Genomic DNA, 14,719 nt, shown 5'->3' with positions numbered 1-14,719 from the left:
TGATATTTAAAAATCTAAATTTTAAATTTAATTTTATAAAATTAAATTTTATATTTAAAAAATAATATGAATGCCAAAATTAAGAAGAAAAGATAACTTTAAAATAATATTAGATTTAGTAAGTACATTATAGAAATAATATCAAATTGAAAAAGTTAAAAATGGGAAAAAATAAAATTGCCGAACAGCCCAAATAGGAATTTTCGGGTGAAAAAAGGGCAAATGGGCTAATTTTGAAATAGATGGAACTACATAAATGATCTTTGATTTTTCACTTTCGTACATAAATGGTACATGATCTTTATTTTATACTATCGTTTCTGGTATTTATAAATTAGGGCTGATAATTTTTGGCACGACATGATAACCCGACACAAATCTGCACGAAATTAATGAGGTTTGGTCAGAGCTTATTGGGTTCGTGTCCTTATCAGGTCGACCTGCTAAGAACACGAAAATTTCGTGTCGTGTTCGTGTTACCCATTAACAAATAATATTATTATATTATTAATTTTTATTATTTTAAAGATGGTGTTTTTTTTGTTAAATTTCGTTGGATTTTGTTGCTATGAATCTATTGATATTAGTGTTCATCCAATCAAAATGTGTAATTAGATTTTAGATTTTTAATTGCATTTTTAATGATCAGATTCAAGGTTTTGTAACTTTTGTTAATCATGAGCAGTTGTTAACAGGTTCTTACCATGTTATGAGGTTCTAACAGTGTTATCAGCTCGTGTTGCTATAGTGTCGTGTCATGTAAGCATTATCGTGTCGTGTTGACCCAAGGTGGTTTGTGTCATTAATGGGTTCGTATCTTGTTCGGGTTTGAGGTAAACAGGTAGTGTTCGTGTTCTGGTTTAGAGTTTTCTTAACGCCCGTGTTTGTCCTTATTGGGTCGTGTCGTTAACAGGTTAACCCGATAACGACCTAACTGATGCACTATTTATTAGCACTAAAAATACCTGCAAGTTTACAAGGTAGAACTAGTATAGCTAAAGGTCAGTACCGGGATATCGAACACAGGGAATAAGATTGCAACTGTCTATCATATAATAAGCGTCATATACTATCTAGAGACACGGAGTATTTTTAGTTTTGGTTTTATAAACTAGACATAAATATAAACAAATATAAAAATAAAATAATACAAAGCAGGCTAAAGAAAGTAGAGTTTTAGGATCCAACTACTACGACCTAGTGATGATTAATCTCACAGAACCTTTACCTTTATGTGTCTCTAGGATTATTAGGAAAGTCGCGATTTTCAGATAAGCCCTCTCTCGAGTGCACTTATCAAGTAGATTAGACTCTAACTATCAAAGTCTTCTTCCAATAGATTAGATTCTAACTCCTTAAGTTCCTAAGACTCAAGCCCTCACCAAGGGTCCCCTCTCTCGAGTGCAGATAAACCTATGTGTTGTACTCGTTCCTTTTACCACGTAAAACTAGCTATCTCTCGATTAATCTAGTTAGACTGACATAGTTCTAAAGTTGGCCAGACAAAAGAACAATAAAAGCACAAGAACAAGCAAAACAATCACAAGAGCTAGAAAAAGGTTCAATTCAATAAATCAAAACATATTCATAATAGTTTTCACCAAAAAATCTACAAATAATGTTTAACTACTCATAGACAAGTAGTAAAAACAAAAATAAAAGTATAAGATATGAAAGAAATTGATAAAACTCAAGGTTGAATCTTCAATCTCCAGTCTTTTCTTGCCTGGATCTGCAGAATTCCGCTCCAATGGAAGATGGATGAATTTAAGAGTGGAATATGGAATGGAAGAAGTGTAGAGAGGGAGAAGGATTGGAAGCTCTGAGATAAGATTATGAATTAGGTTCAGAGGTATTTATAGGCTGGAAAAGGTTTATTTTTGATAAATTTCGTGCCCTACAAGAAATAGGAGAGATTTGGCTTCACAATATAATAATTTCTTTTCTTCCGTGAATTTCGGCATAAATTTCTGTCAGCTTTGACTGCACTGCGCAACGTTCGTAGAATTGTCATAACTTTCTCCACAGAACTCCGATTGAGACATGCAAGATATCCACGCGAAGTTCTTTCGAAGACGAAGAGAATGGCATGTAGTAAGCACTGACTGGACTTCAAAATTGCTGGCAGAATGGGCTCGAACAGAAGCTGCTGCACTTTGGCCTTTTTTTCACCTTTTTCTATCTTTTTCTATCATTTATCAACAAACACATTCAAAATACCAAATGTATAATATATGCAATTTAAGAACATAATTTGCATGATTGACATTTAAAACAAGTCTAATCTAGTCCTTAAAAACATGCAAAATCTGTGTTTGTCACTAACACACACGATTTGCCACTCCTACTATAAATCACATTTGTCCTTATCATATCTTTTCTCATTCTCCTCACTCTTTAAACTATAATTATTAATTAATATTAATATTATTATTTTGATGTTGTAAATTAATAATTAATTTATTTTTAATATCATTTAAATATACTTAATTATAAATATATTTATAATTATATTTAATTATTATAATAATAATATTATTATTATAATACTAAAAACTAGTACTCCCTCCGTTCCATAGTAATGTAGGCGTTTCTTTTCGGCACGGAGATTAAGAAAAATTGTGTTAGGTGAGTTAAGTAAAGGGGGAATAAAGTGAAAAATGAAAAAGATAGAGAGATAAAGAGAGAAAAAAGTAAGAGAGAGTAAAGTAGGTGTGGAAAAATGTGTTGACTTTTACTAAAAAGGGAAATGACTCTATTACTATGGAACGTACCAAAATGGCAAAATGACTCTATTACTATGGAACGGAGGGAGTAGTAATTAATAAATAATTATAGTATAATTATTTAAATTATGAATTATATAATATTATATAGTAATAACGATGATTATTGTTATTATTATTTTGTATTAAATTAATAACTAATCAATATAGTCTTAATAAAAATTTTAAATTGTGAATTGTATTCATAATGATATAAACAATTGAATATTTTTAATTAGGTGTTTCAACCGTAAAATGAATATAAAATAATTTAATTAAAAACATTCAATTGATTTTATTAGTTTAAATAATTAATTTAATTAGGTATTTTATTCTTGATATATTATGAATTCAATTAGATGTATGTATAAAATAATAAAAGAAAGAACAAAAAAGAAGAGAAAAGAAAAAAGAGGAAACATAAAAGAAAAAAGAAAGAAGAGAGGAAGATAAAATACTAAAAAGAAAGAAGAAAATGAAGAAAAAAGAAAGAAGAATAAACTAAAGAAGAAAAATGAAAGACTAAAGTTCAATTTTGGTCCATTACATTTGGCCTAAAATTCTTTTTGGTCCCTAACATATTGTTTTGGTACCTTTTGGTCCCAAACATATTATTTTGGTCCAAAATAACCATTTTTTTGTTAAAATTAACCGTCAAAATGTTTGATCAATTTAATAACTTAATTATAATCTAGGACTGAAGTCCAATTTTGGTCACGTACATTTTCTATAAAATTCATTTCGGGTCCCATACATTAAGTTTGTGACCTTGTTTGAGACCAAATGTACCAAAACAATATATTAGGGAGGGACCAAAAGGTCACAAACTTAATGTAAGGGACCAAAAAGATTTTTGGGCCAAATGTAAGGGACCAAAATTGGACTTTAATCAAAATGAAATAAGAAAGGAAGAGATGAAAAAAACAATCACATGTTTAGTACTATTTAATTAAAATTTCCAAAAACATCCTTCATAACCTAAATATCACATGTTTAGTACCTAAGGTTATTTTTGTCATGAGGTACCCAAAACGATATAAAATAAAGATCAAGCACTATTTATGTGCGAAAGTGAAAGATCGAGTACCATTTATGTAGTTCACTCTTTAAAATAAACCCTAATCTATGGACTACTATAGATGTTTTAAATTACAGGACTATTGGCGAGAGAAAGCTATAGTTTAGGGATTATTTTTATAATTCAGCCTATAAAAAATTATAAAAACATATTGTTATTAGTTGTCCTTTTGTTTACTAAATAATTGAGTTTTTTAGCTGTGACGTAATTGATCAGCATTCCAAGTAAAAAGATGTTTAGTTATAATTTATTGAAGAGTGGTGCTTTCTTATACTTTAAAGATAGAAATATTTAAATTGACAATGAGTTTTAGTGCAAATCGGTAAGTTTTAAATAAAAAAAAAACGTGTTAGTAAAAACTGGGGCAAAACTTTTAACACGGGGATTAAGAAATTATTTAACTGGATTAATTGAAAATAAAATAGAATATAAGAGATAGAAAGTAAAGTACGTGATTAAGATGTTTAATTAGTAGCAACTCCTCTTCAGATATCACATGGTTAAGATGTTTAAATTATATACTCCCTCCGTTTTTTTAAAAATAGCGACTATTTCCATTTTGAGTTATTCCTTAAAAATAGAAACTTTAGAATCTTTCTATTTTAGGATATGGACCCCACAATCTACTAACTATACTTTCACTATTTTTTCTCTTCCCCTCTGTTACTTTAGTTTGCAAAGCTTTTAGTTCATGCAATTTGGGTAGAGCATAGCATAGGCATCTGCTATATAGTTAGAGGTTTAAACATTCTAACTGACATCTGTAAGTGCTTCATGAATAAAGTTCATCAAATATATTGTTTGAGATTTCTCAGATGGATACGAATCTAACTGCCAACGATTTGGTATATCCTTCCCGATCTCTGTATGATTTGCAAGCTCATATACCCCTTTTCCCTATCCTCCAAGATAAATTCTTCCTCATTCAATTTACGAAATTCCAGTCTTCTTGTCTTTGTTCGTTGCTCCTCACCTCTAATGTTACTATTTTGCAAACATATTGCCGTAATCTTGCATGCGCCTCTGTTCGAGAGCTTGTTTTCGAGGCTTCTCTAGCCCAACTCCATCAACATCTCCCCTGTACATTTTCTCCGCCTCCAACGTCAGTGATCTGGACGCCATTGCTGAGAATCAGTGGCTCTAAATACCAATTCATGGAATCAAATAGCCCAATGACAATGAAAATGGTAAAATTGGCTAGATAATGCCTTTTTAATGAAAAATCACAAAGCAATGAACTATAACATGAAAAATAACAGAATGAGAAATACAAGCTCATAACCAATCTGATCCCAACAAGACACGAATGAAAAAAAAGCAGGGAAATAAGAGTATGAGAATGAGATAAAAAGATAGTATTGCTGGAGATACCCCAACAAAGAATCAATACCCAGTTTCAATAACGAGTAACAGCTAACTTAAATGGTTTTCCTTCCAATAATAATAATAGCAATATTTAAATAAAGCTTCATCAAAGGCACCACAAAATAATCTTGAGATGGACAAATCAAAACAAGTGGATGCCTTATTTGTTTATAAAACTCAATTTATTATGATCAATCTGGTCAACTCGGATGGAAATTGTCCATCCATTTTCTTCTTCAGTCCACGCAATACCCTCCTCTTCCAAAAGCTTGGTAATCTGTGGCCAGCAAGTGTAAGGTACTGGTTATAATGCAAAGATGATAAATGATGGATGAGTAAGACATTTGTTTATTAATCAAGAAAATAATCAGTACACATTTATTGGAGAAAGCTCAACATTTTCGAGTATAATTGTACTTCCTCCGTCCGCAAATAGAAGTCTCATTTCTTTCCGGCATGGATTTTAAGAAATGTTAAGAAAAAGTGAGTGGAAGAAAGTTAGTGGAATATAGGTACCACTTGTATATATTAGTTTGAAATGATATGTGAGTGGAATGTGTAGCCTCTTTTTTAGTAATTACTCGTGTTCCTAAATTATAAATGATCAAATTTGGGTGAAAAGAATCATCTCTTATCAAAATCAAAGAAACCTATCGCTATTCAACTTTTAAATTCACATAAAATCCATATCCTGATTCAGAATCGATATACCAGAGCTACCGGAGAATAATCTATAACGCATACTTTAGTACGGCTACATAAAAATGTTCATTGTTTTTTCTGGAATGGAAGTGCATAACAAAATATATAGCAGAAAAAAGAGAAAAAAACAAATAAATGCAGATATTCAGTATAACTATATCATAACCATACCAGAAGCTTCCTTCGCTTGTCTTTCTTGTCTCCGCCAGTCCCAACTACAACCTTCATGAACTGAATAGCTGAAGAAATCACGTGTCAGAGCTTTGTAGCCAGGTGAAATGAGAATTCGAAACATGTTTAGAATGATAACGGACATGACAAACCACAAAGAGAGCTAAGATAAAGTCTCATGTGGGACAAGGCATCCTTTGGTTCAAGAAAATGCACATTGATGCAATATTCTTCTTCTTTGTTACTGCAAACCCAATGAGATATTTAGGACATCAATGATCAAATGAATGTTAAAAGAAAACAAGAAGTATTTATCCTGACCTGTTCTCAATTAGTTTTTGGGCAGATTTTTCATCTGCTTCTCGGGCCTTTGTTTTATAGAAGTCACCCTACAACAATCAACATATCTGATAAACAATGGCTATACATAAAAATCAAAAGAAAATATCTAATTTGGCATTTTTTATGTGGCAGGGATGGAGCCTCAGTTAAAGGACATTAAGATCCAGTTCATTGTACACACATTCAAAATTCTCAAATTCAGAGTACTATAATCTACACAAATTGTTACAGAAGATTAACTCCTTGCAGTATAAAAGGTCCAAGCACTATATTTGCTAAGTTCTAAATATTTCAGAATTTGGCAGACATTCCGTACGATGAAATCAAAAATTCCAGAGGACAATACATATAATGGGCTTCAAAAAGATTTCAATCGATTTTGAGTATCAATGATAAATAGATGTCTATAATCAACTCCAAATTTATGCAAAAAATTTAAGAGGGTTGAATTTGCTACAAATCGAAAGACTGGGACATTGTTGTAAATAGTTTGAGGGTGCAAAATTAGTATAAATACAAATACCTGTTCTAGAAGGTTTTGAGCAGATTCAAATTCCTTTTTCATGAATGCATCCATAGACTGCAAGAAATAGTTAGTCATGGATCACGAAGTACAGTTTTATATTTGTCTGAAAGAAAAGAAAGAAACGTAAGGTAGGGAGGGCACAACAAGGGTACATGGTAGCTGTAGATACTACTTATAGTGTTCATAACACGACAAGAAAGATGTTTAGTACAAGAAGTGACACAATCAAGAAAAAACATACAGCTTTGTAGTACTCTTTCATTGTAACCCAATTCTCCGCAACAGCTTTTCTTAGTTCATCATAACTCTCCTCATTTGCTTCAGAATCTACAAACCACATTTGCATGCATTAGACTGCACTCATAAAGGTATGCACAACCTGACTTAGTAAAAATTTATTAAAAGCACAACCTACAAAAGAATCATGTCACTGACACTGAGGCATGCAGAAGCTACGAGATGATGACATCAATATATGGCATTACAGTTAATTGTTTACGATTGAACAGAATAATCATAGACCGTCTAATAATTTGGTACTAGTAGTTATACATCAAAGAGTGTAACAGCTTAGTTGGTTAACAGAAAGCCTCTGAACTTCTTTGAACCCTGACTTAACTGGAAGGAAAAATTTAGAATATGAAAAGTAAAATAGACAGGAATGTAGTATCTGTTACACAATAATGCAGGCAGCAGTAGTGGAGCTTGAATAAAGTGGAGTAGCAGTTGATGTTGGTTGCTTTGGTTACAAGTAGTGAAATTAATTACAGATAGTGGAGCTTGAATGAAGTTATAGTAGCTAGTTATAATTTTCCAGTAGATGTTATCTTTCTTCTTTCTAGAATTATAAATAGATGTCCTTGGATGTTGAAGAGGACTACTTTTGAGCATTGTATTGGACGGCATTTCAAAGGCTTTCCTTACATATGAAGGAGTTATATTTTATAGTAATTTTTTGAAGGACTTATAATTTTTATAATTTCTATAAAAAATTTTGTTTGTTATTTTATGCACAAAGTGTTCAACAGACTTACATTTGCTTCATTTCTCTAATGGTATCAGTGTGATGAGGAAACTGACAGTAAAGTGATGTCTAAAGTTACATCCAGAAAACTTAAATATAATGGCAATAATGGCATTGAAGAAATAGATAAGTCTGCCAAATAACATAGATCGAATCACTAGTCTTAAGTCAAATGAAAGCTTGTTGCAGCTGTACGAAGAAAACCTATGTTAGAACTAAAGGATGATATGTCTCATGGAGATAATGTCGAAGACAGCCTGTGAAGAGATAATTTTGATGCTTGCTAGTTCATTTACACATAGATATAAAGGACATCGAAAGAGTAAGTTAGGACTTATGCAAGCAACTATCTGCATCACCAACATGATAGAATGAGCAAACACAAACAAAACAACTGTTGATTCAATAAGAAACACAACAACCCCAAAGAGTACAAAGATATAAGAAAACACTTACTTCTACAGTTAATAGTTTGCCTTGTAATAAAAGTAAAATCGTCGACGATTTTTTCTTCCATTGGTTTGGCCACAATCCGACCATAGGATGACTGCTTGTGTGTTCTAACTGGACGGGTGGATTGATGATGATCTTGAAATCTGTCAGGCGCACCAAATAGTGCTTCTAAAATTTCTCTTTCCACGTCTTTCCTCCCTATCTTTGTCTGAGGTAATACTAGGTCTCCACCACTAGCATCACTTTTTAATTTGAAAGGATGATATTATTTTCAACATAATTCTATCAGGTACAAAAGAAAGTTTATATCACATGATTCACATCCACTATATTCTAATATCAAGAATCGTACCTTCCTGAAAGAAGTTTTGATTGCTTTGGACAAGACGTGGACCCCACATTACGGATATTGTTCATCTCCTGCTTTAAAGAAGCAACAAAATTGGAAAGGAAGCCGATATAAGATAACTCACTGCAACTTATTTGATATAAGTGGGCATATCACATAGTTATGCGTTGAGGAGTAGGCGCAATTTTCAATTGACAATAGTAGGGACTACAAGAGTTCTTTTACAGTAAAATCATTACAGGATTTTACTCTGAAAAGACAGATATCATATTAAATAGAATCTATAATAACTGACGAAGCTGTTGGCAAAAAATATTGAAGCAATAATTTTAAAGAAGAACTCACAGTTGTAGTTGATATGCCAATAACATCATCACTCTTCTCTAGGGTGGCAGCTGATATATCAAGGAGTTTGTCAATGCACTGCACATTGTTAGGAACACAAATGGAGTAAATAAGAAGTTATTAGTAGGATAAAATAGTTAATTACACTTAAATTTTACTCTCAGCACTATCAACAAGATAATGTTCCCTTTTTGTATGCAAAATTGTTGCAGCAGAATTAATGTTCGACTACTTCATTCTAGTTTTAACAAAACGGCTCATTGGAATTATGTTAGACAAATGAATGTATCAACTATTAGGACATGATATTGGAAACACAGGGTTTAGAACAACCACATTAATTTTCTCCCAATAACTCAAACTAGAAACTAATCTTCCTATAGAGACATGCACAATACAAAATGAATGTCTAAAATTTAACATAAGGTAAACTATGCTTTATTTTGTATCCTGATAGCATGTGAGTCTATTCAGACAATGAAAAGGGATTATGCTTGTTATAAATGTTAGGCATTAAATGATTTCAGAGAAGATCAATTCCAACATTCAGAAATATATAAACCAAACATGTTTCTGCATTCAGAATGCTCAGGCTTAATCAGTTTACTTTCCAAACTTTTTTGAGAAACTTTGTTTATACACTTCCTAAAGCATCATCTTCCAAACTTTAAATGAACAATAAACAATCAATAGAAGCAAACAGTAACTAACAACATTGACTAACCATTGGCATATTGTACCCGCATTGACCTGCAAATTAGAAAACAGAAGAGCAAGAGATATTAGGTGTTGCAAGCCAAAACAATTCACCATTCATAACCAAAACATCAGGAACCATAAAGCCTCTTCAAAGTAATGCAAGGACTATTCCAGATAAATTCAAAACAACAGAACTCACCAATAACTTGTTGGATTACACCCATGTCAAGCTGAAACCCAGTTCCAAGCATTCTATAAAGAAATTCCCCAAGATCATTGTCCATGGGTTGAGTAGTAACTCGTGGCTCCTTTTCCTCACCCCAAATCTCGGCGGCTGGAAAATCAATTGAATTAACTTTCACAGGTTTGAACCTCTCCTTCGATCCCTCGGAACGACGTCGTCTAGGGTTACAGTAGTCCTTTCCGATCACACCAGAAACAGTTCCGATCGATGCCGAACACTTATCCGGATTCAATTTAACAATGCCGCCTTTATCGGTGGAGGAGCTCCCTCCATCAGTGGTTTGTGCCTCGGATTGAATGTTGCAGAGCATTTCCGCCGTAGAATTCAAATTCCGGCCGGTTTCGCAGTAGGACGAAGCTATGTCTTCGAAGGAAACAGCGGAACCGAAAGCTTCAAGTAGACATTGGACCACATACATCGGAATGAACGAGCTCAAGTACTTCCTTGGCCCTATTGCCCTTAGCCTGAAAGGCCTCTTGGTCATCTTACCTTCTAAGCATGACTCACACTTATGCAAAGGTTCCTCCTCTAGATCTTTAATAAGATCTTGTTGGACAAGAGAATGGATCCTCCTTTCATTGGCATGACCAAGTATAAGGTGCCATAAGTAGGTTTCGTTCATTGAACTTGAAGGTTCCTTTCGTTTCTTTGAAATTTTCGATGTTGATTGAGTTCTGATTTGCGATTATTAAACTATGTAGATGTGATTGTGTACAAATTGTTTTCCATGATACCACGACAGATATAAGAACCATCTTTCTTAATAACGCAATTGTCATTAAAAGAAATCGAATATCCATCAAAAACTAATTTAGAAACTGAAATTAAATTTCTTCTAAAAGAAGGTATCAACAAAACATTCTTCAAAATAAAAAATATATCACTACTAAAATGCAAATAAATGTCTCCCACTGCTACGGCCACCACTTTTGTAGCGTCGCCCAGCTGGACCTCGATCTCACGATCACGTAGCCGTCTTGTCACCTGCATTAAGTCAGGATCAAAACAAATATGATCAGTGGCTCCAGTGTCAATAACCCAAGTGCAAGTAGACTTCTAAGCCAAACATGACTCGACTACTAAAGCTTGGTGCATACCTGTAGCCTTGCCCGTGTTAGGACAATCTGGCTTCCAATGCCCCTTCTCTCCGCACTTGAAACACTTCCCCGTGGGCTTCTTGTTTTCCCTCTTCTTCTTCTTTCCCTTAGCTATCTTGGCCGGTCCTGAGTTCGGTGCCTGCCTTTTTCCTGCGCTAGGCTTGAAGCCAGAGGAACGAGGCTCCGAAGTCATCATGGCCGCCTTAGCCTGGACCATAAGGTCCTCTGCCGACTAAAGTTCAGTCAACAGCTCTGCCAAGGTGTAGTTCCTTTTGTTCATCTCGAAGTTGAGCTTGAACTGCTGGAAGCTATGGGGAAGACTTTGAAGGATAATAGTCACCTGGGACTCGAGATCGATCGTCCCTCCCAAGACCTCAATTTGGTTGAGGTGGCCCATCATCTCGAGGACATGGTCCCTCACAGACGAGCCTTCCTTCATAGTCTTCGACATGATACTCCGAAAGGCTTGAGACTTAGCCGTTCGATTCTGAGTACCAAAAAGATTCTTGAGATTCTGCATGATCTCGGCGGCAGTTTCCATGGCTGAATGCTGATGCTTGAGTACTGATGACACAGATGCCAACATATAGCACTTAGCCATCTCATTCGCCTTATGCCACCGTCTGTGTGCATCTCTGACTCCTGCCGCAGCGTTAGCTGGTGGCACTGGAGGTCGCGGGGTTGTGAGTACAAATATGTACTCATCTGCTGTGAGAACGATGTCCAAATTTTATTTCCATTCTATGTAATTTTGGCCCTCGAGTTTGTTTTCTTTAAGTATTGCAGAAAGATGATTGAACGAGATATTGACGATTTGATTTGCACTGCAACACATAATATTTATCATTTGTCATAAACTTATGTAAAAAGTTTGATTAGATTAACCATAAAATTTTTCAAAATCTTACAACAGTAAAATTAAAATTTTGTATCCTCCAGAGGAAGTTAATACGCATTAAAATCTTACAATTTTTACTGGTCACAACACCGACGAATAGTCCAGAGACCACAGAGTGGCATGGCCGCCTAATGTTGCCTAAGCAAGACCACCTCTTTAGCATTACAAAGTCTCATTTCTACAACACACTCCCATGACAATGCTTATGTGCTGCTAATAAGATCAAGCTATCCCATAAATCCTGTGTGAACTTCTGAATCTCGCAGTTTCTTACGATTATTGTCCCTACAGAGCAGGTGACGATAATATTGGAAACCACATTCTAGTTCATACTAGTTATATTTGAGAAGTCCGCCTTATGAACTCGCTATTTCCTAGGATTATTGTCCCCACAATGCAGGTGGCGATAATATTGGAAACAACTTTATAAATTACAGACCAATTGTTGGAGACCATATACAAACGTTGAGTTCGTAATTACAGCTTAGATATTTTGGGTTATGGTTTTTATTCAATTATCCTTAGCCTTGAGGCAGATTAAGGCTTAATTAAATTCTGTTGGTATTTAATATGCTGGATAATTGAATCCTTTATTTATAGTTGGCGTCTTCCATTAAGAAAATAATGTTCCAGTATTTAATTCTTATTCATGTCTACTATAAGATATATCTAAAATAATTAAATTATTTAATTCTTAATAAGACATGAAAAATTAAATTCAAATTATTTCCATGTTTAAGATTAGGAAGATAAGATTTATTATTTAATGTATTCATACATATCTATCCTAATTAGGATTCTAGATATATAAGTATTAGGAAACTATTAAATTATTCTCATACATATCATCTAGGAATAAAATAATATCATTTATTTCCATAGATATAGATAATAATAAAAATATTCCTAAAATCTAGATAAATATTAGGAAACTATTAAATTATTCTCATCCATATCATCTAGGAATAAAATAAAATTATTTATTTCCATAGATATAGATAATAATAAAAATATTCCTAAAATCTAGGTAAATCTTCCAAAAAGATTTTATTTCCATTAAATAATAATATTTTAATGATATCTTTTAATAAAACAATTAAATAATCATTAAAATAATCCTTCATCGTTAGGAACACATCAGCGGTGGCGCACGGTGGCGAGCTCTCGGCCAGCGGCGCGCACGGTGGCGCGCCCACTCTCGGACAGCTCCGACCACCCTTCCTTCCGCCTAGGGTTCCAGCTCTCGGCGCCTGGTGTCTCGGTGGTTCTCGAACGAACCACCACTTCGTGCCAGCCTTCACGTCGGCCTTGGTGTGGGGGCCACCTGGGGTTTGCGGTCTCGGCCGGCGTCGCGCTCGAGCCCACGCTCGACTGCGCGTCACCCCGTGATCGCGATACCTCGGCTCCCACTCAATCGACAACCCTGTCTCGGTGCGAGGGCCAACGGATCGCACGTCTCGTACGATCGAGTAATTCAAGTTCTTTGATTCGATAGTTCTTTGAGTTCATCATGTATAATAAATTAAACAAAACACCAAGAACATGCTTCGAAATCAAATAATACATGCATACATGAATTTCGCGAAATTTAAATCCAAATAATCAGAGCCAAAGACTGGCTCTGATACCAATTGTAGGGGTTGGCAGCGGAAGCGTGCACGAGATCCGATCACATAAAATTGATCTATTTAGCAGATTATTTAGATAAATTCTATTCGCGTAATTATCACATGTATCATGCTCATAACTTGAATCAAAACATGCTTTAGCATATAAAATCCCTAAAACATGCTCACTACAGAATTAGCCGATTTACCTCGTTGATTCAATCAAGAATCGATGATTGCTTGCTTCGTCTCCACGTGAAGATCTTCATTACTCGACCTCTGATCTTCTGACTGGTGTCCCGGACTGTATGCTGATATTTGTGTGGGCAAATCTCACCAGAATACTAGGTCTCGAATAACGAAGATAGAACTCAGCTCACGGAGGGAGCAATTTTCGAATTCTCTCTTTTTAGAGGGGGACGAAAATTCTTGCTTTAATAATTGTGTTTTCTGTCTCCTTTATTCTCCTATTTATAAAGTCACATATTGGGCCCAGTCAGGGATCTAAGAAAGAATTTGGACATGACCTCACCCAATTAGCTTTTTACTAATTAAATTGAACCCACAATTTAATATAAGCTTATATTGGAATATTACAAGCAGCTACTATAGAAGTAATATTGCACTGCCTTTCCAAATCCGAAATTACAAGTATTCCAGGTTTCCTTTTATTTGTTTAATTCATTTCCCGCGCTTAAGATAGAAACAACCATTAATTAATTAATGTCTGCTATGAACTTAATTAATTAACATATTTTATTCTCCAAGAGTGGACTTAGCAAGAAACTCTTATTTATTATTCATAGAGTAATTAAACTTCAACTAGCTAGGTTCCGAATAATAAAACCTCGTTTCGAGCTCCTCTTGTGGATGTTATCAAACGAGACTCTCCTCTTTCACGATTTAACATAATAGCAATCCTAGCACCGCTAGAAAATGATCACCACTACCCAATGTACCTGGATCGTTGGGTGACGAAAAACCCGCACATTTGGTAAGTCAAAGTAGTAGATACTCAATATCGTATGCTCAATGCTAATTTACATTGATTAAG

At 34.3% G+C, this 14,719-nt stretch overlaps 1 protein-coding gene across 3 annotated transcripts; it reads right to left on the bottom strand.

Annotated features, from left to right (window-relative positions):
- Window positions 1-5,169: 5,169 nt before the first annotated feature.
- On the bottom strand, window positions 5,170-10,553 carry LOC121770547 (putative nuclear RNA export factor SDE5). 3 transcript variants are annotated; one of them, XM_042167271.1, is made up of 11 exons: window positions 10,019-10,553; window positions 9,845-9,870; window positions 9,121-9,198; window positions 8,779-8,849; window positions 8,430-8,668; window positions 7,191-7,276; window positions 6,947-7,003; window positions 6,403-6,470; window positions 6,225-6,325; window positions 6,082-6,149; window positions 5,170-5,485 (listed from the first exon to the last, which is right to left on the bottom strand). In XM_042167271.1, the coding sequence occupies exons 1-11, from the start codon at window positions 10,545-10,547 to the stop codon at window positions 5,369-5,371; spliced, it is 1,440 nt and encodes a 479-aa protein (XP_042023205.1). In that variant the 5' UTR covers window positions 10,548-10,553; the 3' UTR covers window positions 5,170-5,368. The 3 variants fall into 3 exon arrangements, with proteins under 3 accessions (XP_042023205.1, XP_042023208.1, XP_042023206.1); XM_042167274.1 differs by having other exon boundaries at window positions 6,234-6,325; XM_042167272.1 differs by having other exon boundaries at window positions 8,779-8,846.
- Window positions 10,554-14,719: the final 4,166 nt, after the last annotated feature.

Source organism: Salvia splendens, chromosome 16 (assembly GCF_004379255.2).
Source record: "Salvia splendens isolate huo1 chromosome 16, SspV2, whole genome shotgun sequence".
NCBI classification, from domain to species: Eukaryota; Viridiplantae; Streptophyta; class Magnoliopsida; order Lamiales; family Lamiaceae; genus Salvia; species Salvia splendens.
Note: the sequence above shows the minus strand (reverse complement) of the source record. Positions and strands in the feature narration are given on the sequence as shown.